At 31.9% G+C, this 13,341-nt stretch overlaps 1 protein-coding gene across 3 annotated transcripts; it reads right to left on the bottom strand.

The window, feature by feature from the left end:
* Positions 1 to 840: 840 nt before the first annotated feature.
* On the bottom strand, positions 841 to 12,284 carry LOC136232182 (uncharacterized). Of its 3 annotated transcripts, none has more exons than XM_066021224.1 (10): positions 12,089 to 12,284; positions 11,827 to 11,928; positions 7,742 to 7,789; positions 4,751 to 4,807; positions 4,411 to 4,618; positions 4,055 to 4,287; positions 3,748 to 3,951; positions 3,558 to 3,650; positions 1,416 to 1,532; positions 841 to 1,329 (listed from the first exon to the last, which is right to left on the bottom strand). In XM_066021224.1, exons 2-10 carry the CDS (start codon positions 11,836 to 11,838, stop codon positions 1,132 to 1,134), a joined length of 1,170 nt encoding a protein of 389 aa, XP_065877296.1. In that variant the 5' UTR covers positions 11,839 to 11,928; positions 12,089 to 12,284; the 3' UTR covers positions 841 to 1,131. The 3 variants fall into 3 exon arrangements, with proteins under 3 accessions (XP_065877296.1, XP_065877311.1, XP_065877304.1); XM_066021239.1 differs by lacking the exon at positions 7,742 to 7,789 and adding an exon at positions 7,850 to 7,875 and having other exon boundaries at positions 842 to 1,329; XM_066021232.1 differs by having other exon boundaries at positions 842 to 1,329; positions 7,742 to 7,875.
* Between the last annotated feature and the right edge of the window lie 1,057 nt (positions 12,285 to 13,341).

Genomic DNA, 13,341 nt, shown 5'->3' on the forward strand with positions numbered 1-13,341 from the left:
GTCCAGATCAGCCTGGAGCTTCTGTTCAAGCCGAAGTAACCCGCCAGTAACTCTGCTCGCTAAGGCTTCTTGGACCCCCTTCAACCTGCCGTAAATATCACTACACCATATATGGTCTATAGCAACACCCATTAAGTGTTGGCGTAGACTTTAAAAGTGTTGCCTTAGATAAAAAGGCAACACTTTAGGTAAAAATATTGTGTTGCCTTGTTTCGTGTTGCTATAGATGTCTATAGCAACACTTAACCGCATCTGTAGCATCACTAGTGTAAGTGTTACCATACATATCTATAGCAACACATTTTATACCCTAAGGTAACTCTATTATTAGTGTTGCCAATACCATAGATGATGTAACACTTCTCTCGAACAAAAAAAAGCAACACTTTCATACATAATTGCAACACTATTTTATGTAACACATGTTTTTTTGAAGCAACACTTTCGTACACAATTGCAACACTTTTATTTACTATTGCAACATTTTTTAATTTAACATTTTTTGTTTGAAGCAACTCTTTTATATCAATGGCAACACTTTTTATATGTAACATATAATATTAGAAGCAACACTTTTTCTTTTGAATTGTAACACTTTTATTTACAATTGCAACATTTTTTTAATTTAACATTTTTTTGTTTGAAGCAACTCTTTTATATCAATGGCAACATTTTTTATATGTAACATATAATATTAGAAGCAACACTTTTTTCTTTTGAATTATAACACTTTTTAATATAACACATTAATATATTTGCAACACATTCTTTAACATATGCAACACAAAAAAAAAATTAAAAAGCCATTTTTAATTTAAATGTGAATAATATTCTTAATTGAACCAAAATAGGTTAATATATGAACATAGAATTTAACATTGTCGTATGATCCAAAAAAATTTAACTAAAAACTAAATTAAAAGTATTATAATGTCAAAAAAACATAATATAATTTAGCCTTCCATCTCTTCATTTGAAGTACCATCTTTAGAATTGATGACAACATTGGCATTTTCACTTGATATGCCACCACAAATTTCTTCCATGTCAATTTTCAGATTGGGATTAGCTTCTACTAATTTTTTCATCATCCACAACATTTTTTGGTTCATTTTATCATCCATGTCTTCTTCAAGATTCTTTTTTTATCTCTGTTGTTACTTCCTCTACGTAGGAAGGAGAAATCTTCTTAGTTGATTGTTCCTTTGATTTTCTAGGTATTGCACGATGTCCAACAAGCCAAGAGGGTCCATGTGTTGTGTGACCACAAATAAGTTGCTCAACACTCTCATTGTTTTCTCCGGATGAACAAAGATCTTCAATTGTTGACTATAAAAACATGAGTTAGATGCATATCCATGTGCTAAAAGTAATAAAAATTTAGAAATAATATTTCATTAAAATAAACTACTTACAAGTCTATATTTGAGTATTTCAGATGACGACTTGTATTTACGCCCCTCTTTACGTTTACGGGTTTCAATAAAGATTTCAGCTTTTGACGGTTCCTCCTGATTTGGCTTTTCAAGTTGCTAGCACAGAAAAAAGAAAAAATGTAATAATAATGGTTGCTTTTAAGTATTTAGTGCAATGAACAAATTAATTATTCAAATAAAATTGAAAATTTGAAACGCTAAAAGTAGAAGCAGTATCATTTTAGTAAACTTTGCACAAATTACATGTCATTGAAAAATAGAAGCAGTATCATTATAATAAATTTTGCAGAAATTACATGTCATTGAAAAATAGAAGCAATATCATTATAGTAAAATTTGCAGAAATTACTAGTCATTGAAAAATACAAGCAATAACAATAAGAACATACACTGGAAAAGAGAGGAAATTAATATGCTTCAACGATGCCTAGGATTCACAAATTGACTGATTTCACTATAGGCGGAATTAATGGACACTTGTGAAAGCTAAAGAAGTACATGGATGAAAATTTGATTAAAAGGATTGGGATTCCACATATCCAAATGAATGTCTGATTATCTAGAAATTAAGAAATAATAATAATTCTACCAAGAGAAAAATAACGTCAAAGCTACAAATAGGTGGTCATGATTTAAAGCTATAAGCAAGTGCCAATTTGAATCTGGTTGGGAATATAACATGACTAAGTTTAATTTCCATTGCTATTATTAGCGCTATATTTGTAGAGTGATATGTAAAAACTCTTAAAAACTTTAATTACTATGCCTATTTATTGAATACCTTTCACAAAAAGAATTTATTATAGAAAAGAGAATTCAGATCTTCTCAAGCTCTTAGAGGACACATGATTGTTCATTGAAAAGATAAAGATTAGGTAATGATTTGTTGATCAGAACCATTTATAAACTTCAATGGTTTGTTGATCAGAACCATTTATAAAGTTCAACAATGAATGAGTGTTCTCCTAAGCTAGACAACATTGAGCTTTATCATGATATAGATGGTTAAGGATAAATTAGAAATGTCTAAGAATAATATTTTGGCTTTATCATTGTGTTGCCTTCTTTTGTACATTGTTGTTCTTGTTCCCTAAGAAGCAGCTATACATTGATCACTAAAATATAGTTAACTAAAATATATCAAGGTAAGTAATATATTTTTCTATTTGGAATGTGCTTTATACAGTTAACTAAAATATAAAAAAACTGCTATATATTGATAAAATCTTAACAATATCATCTAACTCCATTTCTTATTTTCAACAAAAAAAAACTTAATTGTAATCAGAGAACTATTACAACTAAATCGAATTTCAAAACAGAGTTTCTTATTTTTTTGGTCTAAACCGTACGCAGCCCCCTAAACTTGTCAATTTTGATCATTTTTCCCCCTGAACTTAAGTGACGACCTATTTGCCCCTTCAACTATTTAAGAGTGGTATTAGAAACCCCCTATTTTTATTAGGACGGAAACAAGATGAAGTTCCAACATTAGTACAAATGTTCATGGAAGAATTGGAATCAGCCTACATATATGTAACCTCATTTGGAGCTTGTTTTAGTAGTGCACAACCCTATATGCAATTTTTACAAGAAAACTTGTGTACTGTCTATACTAACTTCATTTACACCTTGTTTTAGTAGTACACAACCTTTTTTTTATCATGACCTTAGTGCGTACAATGACAACTTGTGGTAATTGTTTCCGTTCTCATAAAAATAGGGGGTTGCTAATACCACTTTTAAATAGTTGAAGGGGCAAATAGGTCGTCCTATAAGTTCAGGGGTAAAATGACCAAAAGTGACAAGTTCAGGGTATGTGAATGGTTTAAGCCTATTTTTCTTAATAAGGTAAATTTGATCAGGTAAAAAGTATGAATAAGGTAAAAAGTATGATTGAGACTTGATTTTGTTATATCTAAGGCTAACAACTATGACAATTAAGCTCATCCTCTTATCAAATCTTATTTCAATTTCAAAAGTCATATTAAGATGCCCAAAATTCTCACATGCTCATATTCACTTATGCTTCACAAACAAAACTTGTATTAAGATGAATATTATAGCATGCAATGCAATCATACGAGAACCCAAAAAAATTTCCAAACAGAGCAAACATACCAATTTCTTCCTTATTTGGGCAAAACTTCTTGGCCCAGCCGTATGTGTGTCTATTATCTTCTTTCGACTTTCTGCATTTTTCTTAGCCAATTCCTTGAAATTCAATGAAATAAAAATGTTTGAAAATGGGACAGAAAACAATTTAGTTAACTAATAGGTATGAGATTTTGCATTAACCCTATAATTATACCTGGACTTTTTTATCGGCCCAATACTGTAAGAGAGTCTTAAATTCTTCAAGTGGAATGTCCTTCGGCTTGTGTTGTATCCTTTCCTCATCATTATCATAAAGACTGTAATGTTTTTCTTTGATACGACTTTTATACACCCTCCATGCATCACGAATTGTCCTCATTACCCAAGGTTTGCCTTCCTCAGGAATAATATACTTGTCCTAAAATATATATCAAATTCAACAGTTAAATTTCAGCACACAATTAACAATAAAAGTAATACCAAGTTTCACTTCATGCCAATATTGTAATTAGTAAACTTACCTTAACAAACTCCCACATATTATCCTTGTCAGGAACCTTACGCCAATCGATGATATCAAGTGGCACATAATACCTTGCTAGTGTTCCCAAAAAATTGCTTAATTCTGGTGTTGATTTACCATCAGTTGATACAGGTTGAAAATTGTCGTTCAACACAATTACCTTCCTTTCCTCATGCCTTCTTGTATGGACAATATCCATCTTTGTTTGTCCTCTACATTTTCTTTGTTTAGCTTTAGTTATATATCATCAATTACATAGAGAATAATATGTTAACCATGGTTGGAACACGATATTTAAATATTAAATATACAAAATATTTTTTTTTAAAAGAAACATACAAAATATTATTTTACCTCTTGAAGTTTCAATTGTTTGATCTTCATTTTGAGCCATGAAGGATTCATCAACATTATTTTCCTGAGCATTCTCTACTTGAGCAAGATTTTGACGTTCCCGTAGAGCTAAAAATGCAGCCATTGACCCAATTCCTTTATTCGTCTGTCGTTGTAATTCTTTATTACAAGATAGTCTAGAAGGTGGGACTGTTTTCCCATCATCCTCCTAGTATAATAACAAAATTACCATAATATTACTTGACATACTTATTGCCATTTTATTTAATAAAACCGGCAAAAGCTAACTTGATTGGAAAAAGAAGAAAGAAAAGAAATATAATTTATTTCACATGCTCACCTCTACAACATGAGTAGCAGTAGCAAGATCTTCTTTAACCTTCTCACTAGAATTTGTCTGAAATGTCAAAGTAAACATAGTTTTTTCAGTTGGTTTTAATTTAAATTGAAGACAAAAAGCTTACAAGGAGCAAAAATAACATTAGAATCAAATAATATAACTAACTACAATCACGTTGTCCAACAATTTTTTCTGCTATGCCAACTGATGATATTTTATATTTCAGGTAGGAGAATCAACTTGTACTCGAGACAAAAAGCTTACAAGAAGAACAAGCTTCTCTATTTTTTTTATCCTCTTCGCTTATCAACTTGTACTTAAGGCAGAAAGTAAACTGATGATATGTATACACCAGGTAGGAGAATCAACTTGTACTCAACACACTGGTTTAATAATTGTTTCACCCATATTTTCCAAAAAAGGCGAAACAATAATATATAGGATAAGGTATCAAAATAGGCTTATTGTTTTTGGGGAAGTATCAATTTAGGCTTCGGTTACAAAATAGCACCAATATAGGTATAACGTTTAAAAAATGTACAAATTTAGGCATCGATAACGAAATAAGGTACAAATTTAGGCTCCATTTACAAAATTGCATACTGGCCTTTCCAGGAGCATTAATGAAAACATGCTTCTCATTTTTCTATCATCTTTTATGTTGAATGGTATTTAACCATAGATTTAAGCTAAAAGTGAATTATAAAAATTATTCCTTTTCCATCCTAGTATCACCATCTTATTATGCTTATTGTAAAAACATGTAATTTTCTTATGTTTGAGCCTATACATGTATTGAGAAAGAACTAATATAGGCAAAGCACAATGAATTAACAGCTAACTAGAGCAGTGAAAATAATTTTTGAAACTTACCAATACTCTTTAAAACAAGTATATCTAAGACTAATTTATTATTCGTTTCACCATCTAGTAAATATCAAAATTTTATATTTCGTCCAAGATTTCAAAAACAAAACAGGAAGATATTAATTTCCAATTAGTATATGGACCACTACTCATATATCACTAGTTGAACAAGGCTACTCAACAATCAAAATGAGGCTATATATATAAGTCGCTTTGAGATTAGAGCAATATTTAATGAACTATAACACTGATCCTTTAGTTTTCTTTTTATGAAGTATTAGTTAAACTTCTCTTAATCACTGATGGTCCATAAGACACATGCATGTAACATAAAAGTTTGCTTAGACAAGGCATCATAAGTTTCTATCCCTACATCCCATAAATCTTTCAACTCTGCAATTAAAGGCTGCATATACACATCAATGTTGTTCCCAGGAGAATGCGGACCTGAGATTAGTGTTGACAAAATCAAATTTTCTGGTTTCATGCTTAACCAAGGGGGAAGGTTGTAATTCACCAAAATGATAGGCCATGTGCTATGAGATATACTCATTATCCGAAATGGATTGAACCCGTCAGAAGCTAAGCCGAGTCTAACATTTCGAATTTCTGATGAGAATTGTGGATATTTGGCATCCATTGTTTTCCAGGCCTCACCATCAGCTGGATGTCTTAACTTCCCATCATTCTTTCCTTCTACAGCATGCCATATCATAAGTTGAGAGAACTCTTTACACATAAACATTCGTTGCAACCTTGGTTTTAGAGGGAAATATCGCATCACCTTTGCTGGGACTTTTGAAATATTTTCTTCGCAATTATTATCAATAGTGACCCCTTCCTTTTTCACCATTTTCCACCTTGAAGAACCACAAGTTTTGCAAACATCTTCAGCTTCATTTTCTGCCCAAAACAACATGCAATCGTTTGGACATACATGTATCTTTTGGTAATCAAGCCCTAAATCTTTAATGATATTATTTGCATCATTAAAAGATTTAGGTAGATTGACATCAGGAAAAGCCTCCTTTATCAATTCGAGTAAATCCCCAAATGCAGATTCAGTAATTCCATGGATGCACTTCAAAAGGTAAAGCCTAACTATGAAACTTAATCTTGAAAAGTTCTTGCACCCAGGATACAGAGGTTGTTTTCCCTCCTCAACAAGTCGATAAAATTTTCTTGCATCTACATTAGGCCCCATAGTAACTCCATCTTTATTTGTTTGTTCGCAATTTACCACATTCCGATAAGCATCATGCAACATCGTATCCAGATTATCTCCAAAACCCAAACTCGTTTCACAGTCCATCTCATCAGTGTTGTTTTCTGAATCTAGATATGAAACGTCATAGATCCATTGGGTACAGCTTGGAGAATGACCATTGCAAATAAGATGATCATAGATAACATCTCGACAAAGCCAATTACGATTGTGACATTTTTTACAAGGGCACCTCAATTCCTTTCCTATAGAAAAATTGGCAAATCCATTTCCAAGAAAAGAATTCACCCCATTTATATACTCGTCGCTATACTTTGGAAGTTTTAGCCACATTTTATCTTCTTCAGACATTAATACATAGTTATTCCAATAATACGAATAAAATCACAAATTAATATCCTAAACAATAAAGGTGATGGAAAAAGATTAATTCAAATTGGCAAGAACCACTGTATATGAAAATTAGGCTTTCACTGCAAGTAAATCAGTAATGATTGTAAGTAATGTATCATGATTAACATCAAATAACTATTCATGCAAATTCTTTCTTTAAGGATTAAAATAAGTATTTTCTTACATCAATAATATATTTTATATTTTTCTCTCTTATAATCTAGTTTTGTTCCATTAGCCACATTTTACCTGCTTAGAAATCGTACGAGAATCTAACAATCTACATGTCCGGTGATAAAAATGCATTCGTTGGGACATGGTTTTATCATCAAATTTCATCTTATTTTAGTATTCATAAATAAATTTGTATATGGTTACCCTTTTATACTATTTTTTTTTATTTTATTTTATGCCTATATTGATTGCATACCACTCATTCTATAGTGATAAGAAGATTCTGAAAACAAATATAAACAACAGAAACACACATCAGAAAAAATAATAACCTGTGCTTTTGCTGAAAATTCACTGAGACTATCTGCTATTCCAAAGCTCTACACAGAAACAATGTCGAGATAAGAATGTTATTTCACAAGTTGGATAAAGGGACTTACGCTTGTGCTACTTGGTGTGTTGATAGCTGAATCAGTCGCACAGCCCCATATGCAAAATGCCAATTTATTCAATTAGAAAAATGCCAAGTACTAAACTAATAAAATGCTAAATATAACAACATTTTAAATAAAGAGTTAATTACAAGTAGATGCTCTGTGGTTACACGGATTTGCAGATGGGTATCTGTGGTATTTTTCCTTACAAACGCAACCCTTTGCAAAATTTTGCTTTTTTTTACTTTTCCAAATTTGGTCGATAACGACCTCAAAATGCAAATTTTCAAGAATTAAAGTTGCTTAAAATATTATTTAACTCTTGAAAATTTTCAGTTCAAAGTCGTTATTGGCCAAATTCTGACAAAGTGAACCCAAATGCATGATCTCAACTAATGTTCACAAAAAGTTGATACATGATCTCAACTAATGTCCAAAAAGTTGTTAGGTCATGCAGCAAAAGAACAGAAGGCATAATTAAAAAGAAAAAAAAGAAAAAACCATAACAGCATAATAGTCAGCTTGTACAAGACACGTGTAGATGTCAGTGGCAAAGAGATACAAGAAAGAAATTGATTGACACTCTTAAATTTCCAAATGAAATGTACACTCTATTTATTCTCTATTTATAAGTATTAGAACCTGCTTAAGATGGCAATTAGCCTAGCCTAAATTTTAAATTTCTAATTAATGTTAGCCAAAATCAATTAGCTACCTATTCTCCTCCAATCAGAAAATTAGTTCCTAAATTTTGGCCACGCTAAGGTTCCATTTCAATTGGAAAATTATCCATATGCCACCTGAGTATATGAAGAATAAAGAGCACAAAAGGCCTTTGGAATCAGATGGAGTAACTCAGGAAAAATCTTCACAGGATATGAAGCCTCCTCAGAATGTAAACCCAAATGAATAAAAACCTAAAGAGCAACATAACTAGTTTCCACTTTACATGCAAAGCCTTCAACCTTTGTTGCAAGTTGACGATGGGAGGAGAACTCAGGATGAGCAGGATAAGGAGAGGATGCAACAATTTCCATTTCCAATAATCTGGATGCCTCCACATCATAAACAAAAAGAAGATGAGAAGGAAGAGCAAGGAATAGTATGAATGGTTCTCTAACCATTGTCAAAGATCCAATTCCTAGTAACAGTGTTTTTCCGGTAAAACTCCTCAATAATGGCCATGGCATGAGTAAAGCTCGAGAGATCGACGAGAATGTCAGTGACTAGGTTAATTCAGAGCTAAAGGAAAAAAGTACTAATCAGAGAAGCATTCTTGTGAAACAGCTGGAGGAAAAAAAGTGCTAATAAGAGAAGCATTCCTCTGAAAAAAATGGAGGTACAAAGTGCTACTCCGAGAATCATTTCTGTGAAACAAATGGAGGTGTATAAGGAAGGGGAGAATTTTGAAGGTGCTGAAAGGAGAGGAAGAACTGTTTCTCCAAAAAAGAGAGGAGATCATGAAACGGGTAAATCTTCTGGAGCTAGTGCAAGAATAGATTCTTCATCCCCTCCAAAGTCAAAGTTGCGTCCAGTTTGCCTAAGAGTTGATCCCTTACCTCGCAAAAAGAGCAGCAGCTTGATCAAGGTCTCCTAGTCCTCCAGGGAGCATAGGGAGGTCACAGCCAATTGGTGAAATTTGAAACAATTTGGGAGACGGACTTGAGGTACATTATATACAACAGGGAATGGTAATTGGATTTTTCTTATAGCATCATTTTTCTTGGATCAGATGTGACAACATAATGAGGCAACTCCTTATAATGTATATACAAATTACTTAGACTTGGATCAGATGTGACAACATAATGAGGCAACTCTTTAAAAAAGTCCATAATTTTGATAGATATCAAATATAATTACCACCAATGAATTCTTATTTGTACAAAGAGAGTTACCAATTAGTTAAATAAATGGATAGTTCTTCAATTATAATTGGCTCCTCATATTTTTAAGGGAAATAAAATTGGGATAAGGTACCAAAATAGGCCTAAGGTTTTTGGAAAATGATCAATTTAGGCTTAACGTTCAAAATAGCACCAATATAGGCTTAACATTCAAAATAGCACCAATATAGGCTTAACGTTTAATTGATATTATATTGTAAACGTTAAACTTATATTGGTGCTATTTTGAACGTTAAGCCTAAATTAACATGTGCAATAGAAACAATATTGAATATCATCCAGAGTTCATTGAAGAAATGAACATGCTGAGTTCATACCTCCCATCTCATAACTAGATCACTAGACCATATAACACCTCACAAGCAAAAAATCAAATGAAAATTAAAGCAAAGTAAAGTAAATATAGTAAAAATGCAGAAGATATCATATCAAACCCTAGAGCATCTAAATCTTCTTTTCAGCTTCTGTTTTATTAGCTTTCTTTTTCACCTACCTACCTAATCATTTGGGAAAAACAATCATGACTGGCAGCCTATTTTGACAAATCCCTATTACCGGTCCTCTAAGCAAAGGTTACCTAAAAGCTAGCTTCTTCTAACCACTCCCTAGTTCTCTTTGATAGATTGATATGGGAATAGAAAGCAAACCCTCCACTTCTATTATAGGGAATCAGACTCTACAGGGCCATTTCTTTTTTTCATTTCTTTTCTATCACTTATGCCTTTTCTCAACTTTAGTTTGAAACCCGAAAGAAACTTGAGGTAAGAACATAGATAAGAAAAGGATGCAAAAGCTACTTTCTGTAGAGAGTAAGGATGTGAAAAGCTATTAACTTATATTAGAGTTTGCTTCCTTTAGCCGAGTTATCAGAGATCGAGAGAATTACTATAAAGTGAAGACAGAAAAAATTGCCATAAAGTGAAGACAGAAACCACGCAGAGGTGTAGTAGACAAGAAGGCTGTCATTGGGGGGACCCTGCTTTGAGACTCTATTACCTATAGGGGATATCAGTAAAACGTGATATGAGGAAGTTAATGGCAAACTAAAACATAGTATTTATAGTCCCTACCACAACACTAAACCATGATCATTATTGTTAGGGCTGGTACACCATCAACAATTTAATTCTGACTAACCAAAAAGTATCCATAGGTCCCTAATTATTCTTTTATTCCGTCTCATTAAGTTATTGACACTAGTTAGCTTAGTTGATGAATCTTTATTGGACCACCTTCTAGTAAGTCCTTCCCTCTCAACAACAACAGGAGAACAATCTTTATTGGATGAAACTTTCTCAGCTACAGGTCTAGAAAACTCAGTTTTAAACATAGAACTAGGTTAACAAAGCATTATTCATTTCATCTAGCAAAAGAGAAGAGGAAACTGCTAAACATAAAAAGCTACTTTACAGGCCAGAAGCATATATTCCTTTTGGTTATTTTTTAACACAAATAGATTGTTTCTTACATAGATTTTGCAAATGACAAATTTCTTTAGAGTAGTAATAGACAGAAAAAAACTGAATACTCTGCTCATCTGAGAAGAACAAACCATATTGAGACGTACCAGTGAATTGAATCCTAGTATTGTTCTTGTGGTGTAAATTTGGAGTGCCTCTGTTTTTTAGTCGAATTGATGAGTAACAAGAAGGACAATAAACATGTTTTAACATGAACATCTAAATGTAAATTTGTGCAGACAACATAATAATAGATTTTCAATCCCACATAAGACAACCTCATCACATTTTACACCACATGAACAACATCAGGATTCAACTCATTGGCTTAAGTCTCAATAGAAAGGAAATTCACCCTTAACTAAATAACAAAATAATTGCAATTTAGAAGGATTCTATTTCTTACTAAGATAAAACCTTAAATTTAATGGAATAAACTATAATGATCAGTTCCCCTAAAAATTGAAGAAACTCTAATGATCAATTGCCCTAAAAATTGAATGGAAGAACAATCTCTAATAACCATACATAAATTTAACCCTAAATTTGACATAATTTACCAATCAGATCAACAGATAAGAGAAGAATAGAAACGATAGAATAAAAAAATTCATACCGTAGTAAGCATCAGAGGAGAGGAGATCGCAGATACAGCATAGTCGGAGTGCAGGACCGATTGCGATGAACTTTTAGAAAAGAGTGATAGCGATCAGTTCCCCTAAAAATTGAAGAAACTCTAATGATCAATTGCCCTAAAAATTGAATGGAAGAACAATCTCTAATAACCATACATAAATTTAACCCTAAATTTGACATGATTTACCAATCAGATCAACAGATAAGAGAAGAATAGAAACAGAATAAAAAAAATTTCATACCGTAGTAAGCATCAGAGGAGAGGAGATCGCAGATACAGGATAGTCGGAGTGCAGGACCGATTGCGATGAACTTTTAGAAAAGAGTGATAGCCGATGATTTTCTTTTATTCTAGATAGTTGAATCCCAATCCTTCTTGGCTAAAGAGTTGGATGGGTACATCTTCTTTGTTTTGCTAAATCGTTTCTTTAGCTCCAAAATAAGGGGGGAAATAACAAGAGAGGGAAAAAAATTAGTGTTTCCCGCCAAAATAAAATGAATAAATAGTCAAATTGATTCTTTAAGTTAGTATGAATGGTCAACTTAACACAAATCAATATTTGAGTATCAATTTAGTCCTCAAAGTTGGCACGAGAGGTCAAATTCATACATAATCAAATCAACCTTGAAAATATAATATATTTTTTTATACCCAAACTATATAATTTTTACATTTTGATACCTGAAATCAATTTTTATACTTAAAACTACTATATTCTGAATTCAATTAATTTTATCTAAAAATTGGATCTATATAAACAAAATATACCCGAAATTTATTTCTGCTAAATCGTTATGCAGTTCGGAGAATATAATAATTTTTACGGTAAATAATTAATTATTTCGTTACTTTTGACATGCACACTATTTAGTTCTCCTATTTGGAAAAATATTTTATAAGGTCCTTATCCTTTGTCACTGTTAACCCTTTAGTCATTCTATCTATTCCTTTAAACTTTTAATCGTTATATTTGGCATAAATAGATAGACAGACAGAAAATAGCAGGATAATATGGTCATTTTGTATTGTATTATGGTTGTCCTGAAAGCTAAAATATGTTCAGTTATCTAAAACAAATGACCAAAGGGTTATTGACAAAAGATAGAGACCTTATAATATGTTTTTTAAAATACGAGGGACTAAAAACTGTGTTACGTAAAAAGATGAAATTATTCACCCTAATTTTTAAGCAAAAAAATCGATTTCATGTATCAAAATGTAAAAATGATATAATTTGGATGTTAAAAATATATTATATTTTCAGGACTGATTTGATAATGGGTTAATTAACCTTTCGTGCCAACTTTAAGACTGAGTTGATTCTCAAAGATTGATTTGGAATATTTTATTATTCACCCTAATCTGTATTTACTGTAACACTTAATAAAAGTGTTGCCATTTATCTGCGTTAAATTAGTTTTTCGTATCTATTGCAACACTTTATAAGCAGTGTTGCAATTGATCCAAATTAGTCATATAAATTGCAACATATTA

This window comes from Euphorbia lathyris, chromosome 1 (assembly GCF_963576675.1).
Source record: "Euphorbia lathyris chromosome 1, ddEupLath1.1, whole genome shotgun sequence".
Taxonomy (NCBI): Eukaryota; Viridiplantae; Streptophyta; class Magnoliopsida; order Malpighiales; family Euphorbiaceae; genus Euphorbia; species Euphorbia lathyris.